The sequence below is a fragment of the Oreochromis aureus genome, linkage group 23 (assembly GCF_013358895.1).
Source record: "Oreochromis aureus strain Israel breed Guangdong linkage group 23, ZZ_aureus, whole genome shotgun sequence".
In the NCBI taxonomy this organism is placed as follows: domain Eukaryota; kingdom Metazoa; phylum Chordata; class Actinopteri; order Cichliformes; family Cichlidae; genus Oreochromis; species Oreochromis aureus.
Window position 1 is genome coordinate 35,952,717 of NC_052963.1, and position 15,625 is coordinate 35,968,341.

A 15,625-nucleotide genomic window follows, 5' to 3' on the forward strand; every position below is an offset into this window, starting at 1 on the left:
GTAGCTCAGTGTGAATCTGAATCTGAACAGTTCAGAGACACAAATCTGTTCAGTGAGCCGCACAAAGCCGAGAAAGTGGGGAAAAATTAAATTCGCTTCAATATGTCATCAAACTGTCAGCTCAGAAGAAATCCATGTTTTTTAATTTGTCTTACAATTATTGTAAATTATTCAATTCATTCTTCACTTCTAATTACTTTTTCAACAGTCAGGCAGTTTGTTTAGTTACCTGCTTTTTAATTTTTGTATTTTTATGTCATATTTTTATATTTTTAAATATTTCTTTGGTGATTCTTTTAGATAGAGAAGTCAAATTATGCATTTAAAATGTTTTGATATAATATAAATAATAATCTGGCATTTGATAAATATACAAATATCAGTCACATAAAATATATTAATACAAAATGTCTTTACGTTCATTTTGACATTTTTATTCAGTATTTTTATTATATTTTATTTCAGTGAATGTTGCGTTTTTCAAATATATTTATAGATATTCTTTACGTGGCTTATTTGTTTTTATGATTGATTAATTTTATATTTTTTTGCCTGGTGTTTCTTGTTAAATGGGTTGGAAATTTATTCAGTTACATGTTTTAGTTTTTATTCTGAATTCAATTTCACATGATCATTTATTTATTTTTAATGTTCGTTAAAACTATACTGTAATTGTTATTGAACTTATTAAAATATTTAGATAGAAAATAATATTCTGGCATTTAAAAGATGTGAATATCAATCAAATATGTTTATTAATAATATTAGAATAAGAATATTATATTTTTATAATTGCTATTATGAAGCTATTTAAATTTTCTTTCTGTTCTCTGTGTTTCATTTTTTTATTTCTTTAAAATTTCAGTGACTTTTTTAGTTTTTATTAATAATATTTTGGAAATTCGAGCAGACCCCCTCGAGTACCGGTTCGATTCCCAGCCAAGCGACCATCTGCTGCATGTCGTTCTTCTCTCTGTGCTGTTTCCTGTCACTCTCTCTGCTCTCGGTCTTTTGAAGGAACAAAAATGCCCAGAAAGATATGTGCAGAATAAACTGCTGTTCTTAATATAAATTAATTTTACAGAGGTGTTTAGGTTTCTGTTGAGTATTTCTATGATTCCAGTAGAATCAAATCTATTTTTAAAGCAGCTGTACAGCTACAACAGAAGCACGTCCACTCTGGTTCACACTGAATTATAAATCACAGGTTAGCCGTCTCAAAGGAAACTTTAAATATTATATTTTTATTTTATTTATTTTATTTGCATTAGAAAAAATAGAAAATTGCTTTAATTCTCAGTTATTATTTATTATATTCAGTTTATTGCATTCACATTGTTCCGGTGCATTTTGGTTTATTTTACTTTTTACTTTCATTTTTGCAGACTCAGAGATTTTGTAGTTTTATTTTGGTGACCATGTTCTTAAACACACACGCACACACTGATTATATTTGTGAGTTCCTTCCTCTCCCTGTCTCCTCTTCCTCTCTCGGCCGGTGTATTCATGCTACTTTTCCTTTCCGTTTCTTTTCTTCCTTTCCTCCGTCTTGCGTTGGAAAGCTGGATATAAGCTGCGTGGCTCTCTAGCTAGCTCGTTCATCTCCCGACAAGGTAAAGACGTCAACACGCCTCCTCACTTCCTGTCTACATGTCTGTGAAACCGCCTCCTCCTCCTTCTCCTCCTTTTTGTCTGAGTTTCCGTCTCGTGCCCCCCTCAACCTCCTTCACCTCCCCACCGCACTCCACCCAACCCTAACTCCACTCACCTGGCAGCATGCTGATGATGTCACTGTGGCACTTTGTTTATTGGTCGATTTTTTTTTGTTTGTGGAGGAGAAAACCAGCTGGATGGACAGCAGGACAGTTTGTGTCTGTGTGCGAGTGTGTGTGTGTACGAGTGTGTGTGTGTGTGTGTGTGTGTGTGTGTGTGTGTGTGTGTGTGTGTGTGTGTGTGTGTGTGTGTGTGTTGAATGTGTATATGGTAACGAGTAAAGGTGTTGTTAGAGTGTGCATCAGGAGATGTTTGAATCTGATAAATGACCTAAACTAACCACAGATTGTATATTAAAGATGGAAGGTAACTCAAACTGGTTTGAACCGTGAGGCAGCCTAATGGCTGCTGGATGAGAGGGTGGAGCTCTAACTTACTGCTAATCAGTAACATCAAAATCCTTGAATTTCACTCAGCAGTCCTGGAGCTCCTCCTTTTTGGACGCTCTGCTAGTACAGTAACATCACAGCAGCCATGTTATTGGTCAGCTGATGTCATTATGACAGTCCAGAGGTCGAGTTCGGGTGAAGCCGAGCTGACAACTAGCAGCTACAGCCATCCACCTGTCAACCAAAGAGGCCACACCCCTAATTATTATGAAGGGCAATATTATCTAGAGACCAAACAGTTTCTGGATTGTGTTGTAATGGACAAAGGTGGATGAAGATGGAGCTACCAAGCAGAAAGAGAAGAGGACGACCTCAGAGGAGGTTCATGGATGTAGTTATGGAGGACATGTTGGTGTGAGAGAGGAGGATGCTGGGAATGATGGAGGCAGATGATCTGCTGTGGAGACCCGTTAAAGGTCTCCACATTTAATTAAATGGTTGTGGGTTTTTGTGTTTATTTCATTTTGTAATGTTTTACAGATTTTTATTTGAAATAACAAATAAAATTATTAATGTGTCCCAGTTAAATTATTAACTGGGACACATTAATAATGGATAAATGGATGATAAATGATGAATGAATGAATCATAATCAGTGATGGATCGATGGATCATGGATGGATGGATGGATGGATGGATGATGGGGGATGGATGAATGGATAATGATTGATGGATGATGGATGGATGAATGATGGATGTATCATGGGTGGATGATCAATGATGGATGCATCATGGATGAATGGATCATGGATGGATGATGAATGATGGATGGGTTGATGATGGATCTTGAATGAATGATGGATGATGATGAATGATTGATGGGTGGATGGATAATGAATGATGGAGGGATGGACGATGTATGAATCGATCATGGATGACTGATGGATGGATGGATGGATGGATGGATGTGGAAACAGGATGAGGAAGAAGACATTGCTGAACAGCCTCACTTCCGCCTGACAAAACCTCTTCAGTCCTTCATCACACTCACAAACAAGCAACCCCCTCCTCTGCCTCTTCCTCCTCCTACTGCACCTCTGCCCGTCACTACAAGCCCCACCCCCTCCAGGTAGACCACAGTCTGTGTTGTTCCCTCTGTTCACAGATCGTCTACGAACTGTGGAACAATCGTGTGTTTGTGCTGGTAATCAGCCATGCAGAGCCTTATTTGCAGTAAAAGTACCTCCAAGTAAAAGTACTCCGTTACAATAAAAGTACTGCATGTAGAAAGCGGCCAGCCCGGGTTCAAATCTGACATGCGGCCCTTTGCCACATGTCTCCCCCCCCCCCGTCACTCTTCACTGCACTGTGTAATAAATAGGGATGGGTACCGGTGTCCGGTGCCATGATGGCACCGGTGCTGACATAAACGGTAGTAACCAGACCGAAAAGCAGCGCACATTTCGGTGCTTTATTTCGGTGCTTTTTTTTCCCCTGAGCCAATTCTAGCCAATCATTTTACGTTTCCGAGGATAGTAGGCGGGGCCAGGTACGTACGTTCTTTTAGAGCAGAGCTACAGATTAAAAATGCCCAAGGCGGCGATCAAAAGTCTGGCTGTACTTCACAGCAAAGATGCAAACTCAGCAGCCTGCAACAAGTGCTTTAAGCTGATACTGTGATACTGTCAAAGGAGGTAACACCTCAAATCTGATGAAACACCTGGCGACGCATAGCGGTTTTTTTAAAGCCGAGAAATAAGCCGTGTTTGATAGCTTGCTGCGAGACCTCACACTGCACATCTACTGCGGGTGTGGTGCCTGTTATCGGACCTGGAGTTAGCAACATCCCCCAATAGAGAGTCCTGGCCCCTAGCCCTGTCAGCGTAGCAGAAATGATGACGGATGATGATGGCAGCAGCAGCCGTTCTTCTCTGCGTGAGTAGCTTCATGTTGTTCGTGTGTAACGTTGAGTAGGCTAACCACATTATTACATTAATGCATGTAAGGTGAACTAGCAAACACCGTCGTAGTTACATGCAGCTGTCTTCTTGTTTGATGGCAGATACTCCCTTCACCCTGGCCAAAAAGGTAGCCCAAAGAAAAAGTGGAAAACAGTTAAACATGAGAGGTTTTTGGACAAAGTTTGTGTTTTTCCATTGTTTAAGCACTGCTTCCAGCCAAGAGTGATACCATATATGCCCTATAGCTGCAGAAAAGGCTAACATTGTTATCTTTTTACAAAAAAAAGCTGAACATGAGAGGTTTTTGGACCAATTTTGTGTTCTCATTCTTTAAGCACCGGTTTGAGCACCGTTTAAGCACCGGCACCGTTTCAAAAGTACCGGTTTGGCACCGGTATCGGATAAAACCTAAACGATACCCATCCCTAGTAATAAAGGCCAAAAATAAAATATATTTTTTTAAAAGCTGTATTGATGATGATCACTGCCGTTCCTGTGATGAACTAATTCAGCCTGAACGGCATCTATCTGGTATAAAATGTGACCAGTCAAGACGTTCCCATCTGCTGAAGCTTATTAAATATTTCAAATAAAAATCATCACATGTAAGCGTGTCTTGATATTAACAGCAGCCAGGTTATGTTTGTTTTTATCCCAGCTGATAACGTTTCACACAGCTGAGCTGACAGGAAAGAGAAGCAGCATGTCTGAGTTTCTCGTCTCTCAGACAACTGACTGACTTTTTATATTTGAATAAAAATGTTGCCGGCTGGCCCGTCTGACACACAAAGAAATAAGAATAAATGATGGGCTTTACATCATCACTCAGAGGAACCTTTCCTTAAACTATAAAAGTGAAAGTAAACTTGTGTTTTTAAAAAACTGAATAAAATAATGTAATTTCACATTTTTATTTGGTTTTCTGTTTTTATTTATATATTTTGTTGCACACTTGTCATGTCGATATTATTATTTTTATAAAATTTCAGGCTTTTGTTTTGATGTTCTTTTTTATATTTTAGTGTTTCATTTTATTTGTTTTATCATTTTTACTCATGTTGTCATTTTATGCTGGTATCTAAAAACTAAAAAAGGCTCAGACACACTAAACTCTCTGACACCTGCAGCCTGTGACTCAATCTCCAAGCCCCGCCCCTGATCTCTAAGCCCCACTCCAAACCACCACCTCCCTCCTCCCAACTCCCCCCCCCCCCATTGGGGGTGCATAAAAAGTGTTTAAAGAATCAAACCTGCCATGACCCGCTCCTCCTCATCATGATCATCATGGTTCTTGGCAGGGATGCCGTCACCCGCCAGCGCTCTAAAGAGGTCAGAGAAGTCCGGTTTCTGCGGCACTGCGCCTTCGCCGAGCGGCGCTTCCTCCACCTCCTCCTCCTCTTCTTCTTCCTCTTCCCCCCGAACGGCTTTCACACACCATCACCGGCCCGTCATTACCGGGCCTCGAGGTGAGGTCATCCCCAGAAACCTCCCTCACCCACCTCCCACCACACACACACTCACCTCCTTCACCCCACCCCCGTCAGTCTCTGTGGGTTTTGTCAGGAGGAGGCACCTGTAGACACACACCTGTAGGCAGGGAACTGTGTGTTTTTGTGTGTGTGTGTGTGTGTGTGTGTGTGTGTGTGTGTGTGTGTGTGTGTGTGTGTGTGTGTGTGTTGTGAGAGCATCCTTCCCACCTCACACCTGTTCTTATGTCCCACCCACCCACCACTAACCCATCTCCTGCTCCTTTCTCATCTTCTGATTGGCTGAAATAATCTACCACAGAAACACACTTCCTCCTTATGCGTGTGTGTGTGTGTGTGGACATTGAGTCTTGAGAAGTGTTTTTCCATAATAATAATCTGCAGATAACCCTCATTCATCACTTTACCATCTAATCTGGCGAGCAGCTGAAATACTCACAGACCTCTGGCTTTAAATAAAAAATGATTTTTAAGCAGACAAACTTTCTGTGTAGTGTAACAGGAAGCAGAGGGATTATAAAATAATCTGATTTACTGAGCAGGTCAGGCGCACCTTAACGATGTGTCATGTGATGCTTTGTCCAACGTGAGGAAATTAAATCCTCACATATAGTGTGATTTGCTTGTAGTCCAGGTCTCAGTGAAGTTTGTGCAGGAGAGCCGATAAAGTCGTCACATTACATGTAAGAAAACATTCCACCTTAAAAGTTCAAAAAGGACAGGAGATTGTCCATGTGTGGATGCAGCTATACAAGCTGATGGAGAGACTCTCTGATGGGCAGCGATCTGGATCTTCTCCAGGAGGATCCGGAGGATTAGTTTGAGTTTAGTGGTCTGAAGATCACTTTGGGCCTTTCTTATCAAGGTCTTTCCTCCACACCCCCTCTCTGCACCTACAGTGATGGCTTACCTTCCTGTACTTTCTCCATCCTCACCTCCTTTAAAATTCTTCCACATGTGGTGAAAATGAAGGAACTCTCCTGTTTTAATTCTTCACCTTCTTCTTATCGTTTATCAATCCACCTCCTGATGGAGAATATCTTCTTCAAGGAATAGTTGGCAGGGGAGAGGAGGAGGAGGAGGAGGAGGAGAGGGGTGTCTGAGGCAGTGAAACGAGGCAATTTGCAAAGTGGAACTAATCCCAGCTCTTTCTTCTGTGTTCGACATGCCGGTACCACACATACTGCTGCTGCAGCGCGGCTGAAGGAAAATCCTCCGCTTTGCCGTCTCGCCCGAAGAAAGACGAGAAGATCGATATCAGAGAAGTTCACAGATTCAGCTGATGACAGGGAAATCACACACTTTCATCCTACAGCTGAGATAGACCCCGAGATGTTTGGAAGGAGGCTGATTTTGTGCTGGGATTGGATTGGTCACCTGATCCAGCACTAACTATATGCTTTAGCAAAAAAGGAAAGTTTGAAGCCTAATCTTAAAAGTAGAGATAGTGTCTGTCTCCTGGATCCAAACTGGAAGCTGGTTCCTCAGAGTAGGGTCCTGAAAACTGAAGGCTCTGCATCCCATTCTACTTTAAAATTCTCTAGGAACAACAAGTAAGCCTGCAGTCTGAGAGTGAAGTGCTTTAATGGGGTGATATGGTACTATGAGGTCATTAAGATAAGATGGGTTCTGATTATTTAGCAGGAGCAGGATTTTAAATTCTGGATTTAACAGGGAGCCAATGAACTTTGGAAGTTGGTTTGTGGGTGTGAGATCCACTCGTTTACTCTGTCGATCAGTGAGGCCATCAAATAAATGAAGTTGGCACAACACATCGGAAAAAAATCCCAGAAACAGGATGTGGAATCAAACACACACACACACACACAGGTGGCTGAGCATGCCTGCACACTGAGTGAGATCATTTCTATTAATGTACACACACTCTGTCCCCGTGTGTGTGTGTGTGTGTGTGTGTGTGTGTGTGTGTGTGTGTGTGTGTGTGTGTGTGTGTGTGTGTGTGTGTGTGTGTGTGTGTGTCTGTGGTTACAAGAGAAAGAGAGAGGGCAGAGAAAGCCATCCATCCAATGATTACTGTAAATACACTGCTACAGAGCGCATACACACACACATACACACACGCACGGGCGGTCAGTGTGTATTGTCAGAGTGATAAATCACAGCAGACTTTAAGTGAATTAGTGCAGCAGCTTTAACTCTCCTTCCTCCGCTCCCTCGCTCTCTCTCTGTCATTTCTAATGTCTCTCTATCTCCCTTGCTCCCCCCTCAGCATCTTCTCTGCACTCTCCTCAGACCTCCATACATCACAGGCCTTAACGAGGCCTCATCCACTAACGAGCAATCAGAGAGTATTAGACCAATTAGAGCCTTAATTAGACTGAAGGAGAGAAGGAAGAGGAGGAGCCACGTAAATGATGTAGCCTCACCTCCACACACCTGTAGTGATTGACAGCTGGGGTGTCCTGTTGTCATTGGTTCATCTGCTCTGTGTGTCCATCATCATGTATCTGCATGTTAAGCCACGCCCCCTTAATAAACTTAATAAACTCCTTGCTTCCCACAATGATTATGTCTCTACCTTCCTCCCCCAACTCTCCTCCCCTTTAATCATTTAATCTCTCCCTCTCTCTCCCCCCTCAGCGAGCCCCCACGCTCCCCCCTCCAGCCTCCACTTCTCCTCCTCCCCCATCCTGCAGCAGCCTGGCTCCTACTTCTCCCACCCGGCCATCAGGTATCACCCGCAGGAGACGCTCAAGGAGTTCGTCCAGCTGGTCTGTCCTGACTCCGCCCAGCAGGCCGGACAGGTGGGCTTCCTCAACGTAAGCACGCACAGAGACACAGACACATGCACGCACACACACGTGTACACACACACAAACACATCTCAGCTGGGTTTTCCAGCCTCTGCAAAGGTGGGATCTGTTTGCAAAACTGCTGCAGTGTGTGTGTGTTTGTGTGAGTGCCGGTGTGTGTGGCCTTTGTACTGCAGTGAGATAGTTGATATATCTAAGTCTAGACACTGAATCAATACACCTTCCACACACACACACAGGCTCAGACACACAAACACGCACAGGCTCAGACACACACACAAACACACACACAGGCACAGAGCATCTGCTTTCCGTTTTTCCTACATGTTGGCCCGACTGCAGGGCGATCCCGATTGGAAGGCCAAGCCGCCTCTAACTTAACCTTAACCCCAGAGCACTCGTTCTCTGCCTGGTGTTGACTAGATGAAACAGCTGATCTTTTTCTAATCGTTACTAAGAATCGCTGAAGTCGTGTGATAGTCGTACTGAAATTTGTTGGAAACTGAAAGCGTGTTTTGTTTTGTTTTTTAACCTGGATAAAAACCAAGAAAAGAAAGCAGCCCGTGTCCCGTTTGAACAGTAGAGGCGGTCACTTTGTCAACTTTGCATTTAAAAAAATTAAAACCCATCATCTCAAATTTCTCAAATTCTAAAATGTGATGTTTGGGATAAAAAGAAAAAAACTCACCACCTCACACGTACACAATGTGAGGTGGTGGAGTGTTTCCACTATAGGCACGCCCCTTTCACTTAATTGCAGAGTGTCACCAAGAGATGGGGCTTTCTTCCAAAAACCCTTGACCTGGATCGTTAACTACAAATGATTTTCTCACTTTTATTGTCGGGTTTTTGCTTTATACTCTAAAGCGCGCTGAGGCCACTGTTGTAAATAAAACTGAATTGAATTTGACATTCTTTGATAGCTGTCGCTGTAAAACTCTTTACCCATTAAAATATAAAAACTTTAATTTTTAAAAATATAGAATAAAGGATATAACTTCACAGTCTATTTGGCCATCCAGACGTTTTACACTGCAGATCACTAAAACTGTTTCCAGTAAAGTTCTTCATTTAGCCATTTCAATCTAATCTAATAAATAAATAAAATTTACAAAAAAATTATATTCTAGCAAACAAGCTTCCTCAGAGATCCCAAACCAGATGTGGAGGTGATTTCTGAGACTGGTACATCTTCATTTTTCATATATTTTGTTGTTTGCTGGGCTGTTGCCTCTTCAGACCTCTGTTTGAATTATAAGCCATCCTTCATTGTTTCTGTTAGGTTGCAGCTTAATATTGTCATTCATTCTTTAGATTTCTTTAAACTCTCATGTTGTGCAAAAGTCTTGAGCGACCTGTAATTTCTCTATATTTTGTATAAGAGAGGCCAGAAATTTCACCTGCTCTCCAGGCTGTATGATGGTTCCAGAGTTGTCCTTTGGACATCCTCGTACCTGAGATGGGGATGTTGTTTCGAGCTCTGTTTTAACCTTGAAACCATCCAAATGAAAGTTTATCAGAACAGGGCTACCTTGATGGATGTGCATGGATGTGTAACTCTTATCAGCGGAGTTTTCCCGGGGCTGGGATGATGTCTTTGGAAATGTGCGACATAAGCAAACAAACAAAGCAACCTCATGGTGCCTTCCATAAAATAGGACATCAGAAGACTGCCAAAGAAATGGAGTGCAGACTACTGTGTAAATTTTAATAAATGTAAGATTTTCCTGTTTGATCTTCAGTTTTTGTTGAAAATCTTTGTTTCAAAAAGGAGAGACGCGCTTTCACACTTACTCCAATTAAAACGAGTAATATTCTGATGTCAGAGTTTTCATGTGCGCAGCTCTGCACTGAAATCTGTTTCTCTGAATGAGCGGCCTGACTAAACTAAACAGGCATGTCGTGCACCAAGTAGAAATTGCTTCTGCATGTTCTTAATTTACACTCTGGTATAATTTGCAGATGTATTAACAACAATTTTAGTATCACATTCTGGACTGCAAACTTTAAAAACAGGATTTCAACATTTGTAAAAATCTAAATGCAACCTTTTGTGATGACACGTCGGTGGCGTTCAACCATCGCAGAGATGGGGGGGTTGCTGCTTGTCTGTAGGAGGTTTGGAGCATGACAGTTAAACAACAAGCACTAAAATGAGAAAAGTAAAAGTCCTTTATATGAACTTTGTCATAAGGTCCGGGAAAATACAAAGAAAAAGATTCCTGTCCTCACACGTGTTCGTGAGTTCAAATCACAGCCGGGACACAGATGATATCTGGGCTGGGGTTGGGAAGTCGTCGGCCTTCTGTGGGAGAGCTGTGTGAACGCTCACCTAACTGTTGTGATGCTGATGACAGTCTGCGCTCTCTCACCTGTCTGTAAACGTTGGCCCTAAAATTCCTGCAGTGATTTATCAAAGATATGCAGAGCGCTGAAGGAGAGTTAAAAAATAGAAGCGGTTCACAGCGGCAGTTTACTGCACTTTAAATCCAGACATTATTAGTAAAACTACTGTTAATATATTTAACAAACTGTGTTATTAAAGTGTTTATTTATGTATCCATGGTCAGGATTCAGACCATTCTTACCAATAAATTTTGTGTGGTTTATTCCCTATGTTCAGGTTGAAGGGTCCTATGATGGCCATGATTCTTTGACTGCACAATCACAAGAAATGAAATTATAATTAAATATAGAGTGCTGTTAGTGTAGTTGCTCATTAATGACTGTTAGTTCTCTCCTCCCTGTCAGAGATTTTGTACTCATAACTAAATACTGCAGAGTGTCTCTTTCACAGAGCAGCACTGTGATCGCTGTGACTATAGCGAGGGTTACAGTAGTTTTAACCACGGTGACAGTGTCGTGGCTGTCTCCTACAGCAGCATTTCACTCACCATCACCTGAACTGTTTCAAACAAAGTGCCACATATTTGTGTCAGAAATACACACACACATATGTGTTGCCGTACAGTTGGGGTGCATTTAAATTTCGATTTTGCATTTTATATAAGAACATTAGCAGTGCAGTTAAATATTATTTTATGAATAACGCAAGTCACAGAATGGAAGCGTCACTTCATGTGTGGCTTGCTCGGTGTGAACAGGCTGTATTTTATTTGCTGCAGCGTCTATCTTTATCACTATTTTATAGAAGGGTCAACACTATGATTCTGTTCTAATTCTAGGATCCATGAACAAATTGAAAAGGTCTCGTGTAACAAGTTTGTAAATGAATGCGCCTCCACCCTGCTCCCCCTGATGGATACACAAGACATTACAACTGATTTTCCTAAATGCCGCTTAGAGGTCTTACTACCCGATGTTGTGTTGTCCACGTCATAGGCGGGGTTATCATTACGGTCCCTCAGGGGTTCAGTCGAACTGAGCAGAGAGTCCAATCACAGTGAATAAAGAGTAAAGTCAGAGTAGAGCAGCCAATCAGATGGCTCAACGCCTGAGGAGCAGAGCTGAGTAGGTGTCCCGGTGTCTTACTGACTTGAATCCCTCCTGGTTCCTTGCACTTTGTTATGGTCAGTTTTCTTTGAAGGCAAACATATTTGTCCCTTTCGTTTTTCCACTTCTTTGTATGTTCCTTCACATCCACTCTGATCTCCCTGCCGTCTGTCAGTCTTCGTATTAAGGCGATGATTATTGTTCTGATAAATTCAATAATTGTAGTGGAAAAAGTAGCTGGAAATGCTCAGGAGGACTCATCGGTACTAAACAGACCAATCACAGTGGTTTGGGCTGCGTTAACACAGCGTTTCCAGGAAGGTTTCAGAAGGGTTTGTGTTTACAACATACCTGCAGCATAGATTTAACACTGAACACCTGCACGTCCTTCTTGGACTAAAAGCAGGAGAAATTCTGTGTACAGGTGTTTTGGATCATCATTTTATGGATGAGAACATAATTAAACCAACATGTCCTTCTGACTGATGGAAACAAAGACGCACGTCTTTACTGCACTGACAGGACGGATATTTCATGCCTTGTGAGAGATGGTTCTTCACTTCCAGGCAGGTCTGTCACAGCAGTTTTTGCTGCATGTTCAGCCCAGGGGCGTAATTTCCAGGGGGTTTAGGGGGGTTATGACCCCCCCAATAATCAGACCCAACCAACATAACCCCCCCAGTAAAATTATGAATTATGTTGCATAAATAGGCTGTTGATTTTCTTTACTCATTTCAGTTATTACCAGCAAAATAGTTGCATATTTCATCATCTGGGAATTTACCCAGATTTATTTATTTACACAGAGATCTTGACCCCCCCAATGTTCAGCACAAAATTACGCTGATGGTTCAGCCAGTGAGAAACTTCCACCGCTGAAGGCTGTACCACACACGGTTCTGTACTTTCAGAGAGTCTGGCTTAAAATCTGGGGCTGTATCCGGGACCTGCTTCCTCCTCTGGTTCTTTTTTCCTGTGGTGGAAAAGCACATTAGGACTGAGTGGTTAGTTATCCAGGTGTAAAAACACACAGGTACGCACACAAAGGCGTATAAATACAGAGAGAATGCTGCTGAGAGCTAAGAGCAGAGACAGAAGCAGGCACAGGTTACGCCTTCAGATCAGCAGGAGAAAATGCCAACAGCAGCAGAATCCTTTAAGACTGGCCAGGAAACTGCTGATACACACACGCACTCACACAGAGTCGGGTATTCATATCATGTGGGGACATCTAATTGACATAATTCTTACCCTAGCCATCAAAATGAATGCCTAACCCTAACCCTTAACCTAAACCATAACCTAACTGTAACGCTGACACTAAAACCACATTTTGAGTCTCAAAAATCCCTTCAAACACACACAGTCTCACACACACTCTCACACACACATACACACTGAGAGGACGAGCTGTGAGGGACCTGTTGATGTTTATTTACAGAATATTGTACACATATTCTAACTGTGTCCCCCCACCCCCTTCAGCCTAATGGTAGCTCCCAGGGAAAGGTCCACAACCCTTTCCTGCCGACGCCCATGCTGCCTCCCCCACCGCCTCCTCCGATGGCCCGTCCCGTCCCACTGCCTGTTGACGCCAAGCCGCCCTCCACCTCCTCCACTGAGGGGGGAGGAAACTCACCCACCTCACCCAGTGAGTGTGCGCACACACACACACACACAGAGCAGATTTGCATCACGCATCACTTCTGCGTGTTTAAACTGGATTTTCCTGCTGGCTGTCACGCCCCCACACAAAAGGAACGACGCATCAGGTTTCAGTTATTAATCTGATATTTAGTTCTCGTGTAATCTGTGAGAAGTGATTTGTGATTGGATTATTTCTGACTGCGGGGTTCAGTGATGCTTCCTGTCTTTTGGCGAAAACAGACGCAGTCGCTGCCAAAATATTTAATCCTGCTAATACTCATCAACGACACATGGAGACACTGAAATTTGTTTGTATTTATTACTTATGTTTTTGCTTGATGTGTTTGTCATCTGTCTGACCTACTTCTTCTAAATAACTGTCAAGTCTTTCAAAACTTTATTAACAATGGCGTAGAAAATATAAACTTTCAAATCAGGTTCCTCTAAATCTAACTTGATTTGGGTCTGAATTTAAGGAGATAATTAAATTTAAAGTGTATCAGAGCTCCGTCGGGTCATCACGTGTTAATAACGGGACCTGTGTGTTTGTTGTGCAGCCTACTCCACCCCCACCACGTCTCCAGCTCAGCGGTTTGTCAGCGTCGGACCTCGAGACCCCGGCTTTAACATCCCTCAGCAACCACAGGTAACCAACAAACACAGGTGTGTCAGCTGCAAACATGTTTACAAACATATAAACATGTTTATTTCTGCTGTAAAGTTTTAACATGGGAGTCTGTGGGGACTAATTCACTGCTGGAGCCTCTGCTGGACGTCAGAGGAACTGCATCTTCTGGCCTCATTTTCAGCATGAGAGCGTGCTGCGCACACATGGTGTACCTGTGCTGGTCAGCGTGAAACCAGAGGAAGCAACAAGAGGTCAGACACCCATCAGCCAATCGGAGAACAGGATTTTGGGATTTATAAACAAAGACATTAACAGGGAAAGAAGCAGCGCTTCATTTCAGGCCTGAATCATTTACTGCAGGGCGGGTGGTTAGTGAACACAGCATCCTCATTGAATACTGTGTGTGTGTGTGTGTGCGTGTGTGTGTGTTGGGGGGGTCAGGGTCTGTTTGCCAGCTGATTTATGAAGAGAGTAACGATTGGGCAGCCTTGACTTAACTCATCCTGCACGCACACACACACAGTGAGGTGGGAGTCCTCTGTTGACAATCCAGACATGCTTGATTGCTTTGGTGTGTGTGTGTGTGTGTGTGTTTGGTGGCCCACAGTGAACAAGGGTGTCGATTTATCGACTCTGACACACACCAGCGCGCACACACACACTCTCTCTCGTGAAGACATGAGCCAGGTGTTTGTCACCGCTGCCAGAAACAGACTTGTGTTATTTATTCTTTCTCCATCTCTCGGGGACGATGTCGCGCTCCTCGAGTGATGAGCAGCTTCTCCTCCAAAGGTTTCCTTTCTGGGAATGAATTTAACCGTCAGTCATCAGAAAAATACAAAAATATCCAGGAGAATTTTTGTGTTTTGTTGGAAAATAAAGAAAATTTTGTCTTTTTTCAGTTTTATTTCTGCTTCAGATTCAGCGGGTTTGGAAAATGACTCACAGCTTTTTTAGGAAATGTGGACGTTGTTTGGAGAGTTTAAACACAGTAGAGAAGAAGACATGTTTTTAAGGTCAGCGAGTATGTTTTATAAAAAAATAGATTTTTTTGGGTGGGGGGGTTATGTGATGGTGTTTTTGGAGGAAAGTGGTGATATTTCAGGGTGGAGGTAGACATGGTGAGGAAGGATTTAACATCTTTAACATCACACTTGGGCTGGATTAAGTTCACTCAGGTCCTCACACATCAATGTAAACACGTGTAAATGTGTTTACATTGATGTGTGTGTGTTGGGGGTGGGGGGCAGCTGGCGTTGTCTTTGTGTGAGAGTGGGCGTCGTGCCCACACGGGTCAGAGTGGTGGTTGCCCATGGTGACAAAGATGGAGGGAAGGCGCCGAAACTAACACACACACACACACACACGATCCACACCTCTCTCACACACACATACACACACACACACACACACACACACAGAGCATCAGGGAGAACACGGACTTGCAGTGGGACAGTGGGTCAGAAAGTGAAAGTCAGTGCTGAGCCATGCTGTCAGCATCACTGGGAGGTGAGACAGAACCACAGCATGTTCTCTCCCAGGAGCTCCAGAACCAGCCCAGAAACCACAAACG

At 42.8% G+C, this 15,625-nt stretch overlaps 1 protein-coding gene across 4 annotated transcripts in view; it reads left to right on the plus strand.

Annotated features, from left to right (window-relative positions):
• Window positions 1-15,625, plus strand: part of nfia (nuclear factor I/A) — a 113,270-nt gene that overhangs the window by 86,630 nt on the left and 11,015 nt on the right. For 3 of the 4 annotated variants that reach the window (XM_039606750.1, XM_039606748.1, XM_039606749.1), the window contains exons 7-10: window positions 5,362-5,529; window positions 8,152-8,330; window positions 13,263-13,428; window positions 13,982-14,070. In XM_039606750.1, coding sequence (XP_039462684.1) covers window positions 5,362-5,529; window positions 8,152-8,330; window positions 13,263-13,428; window positions 13,982-14,070 — 602 coding nt within the window. Of the gene's footprint in view, window positions 1-1,562; window positions 1,614-5,361; window positions 5,530-8,151; window positions 8,331-13,262; window positions 13,429-13,981; window positions 14,071-15,625 lie in introns of all 4 variants that reach the window. The other variant, XM_031743528.2, reaches the window with a different exon arrangement.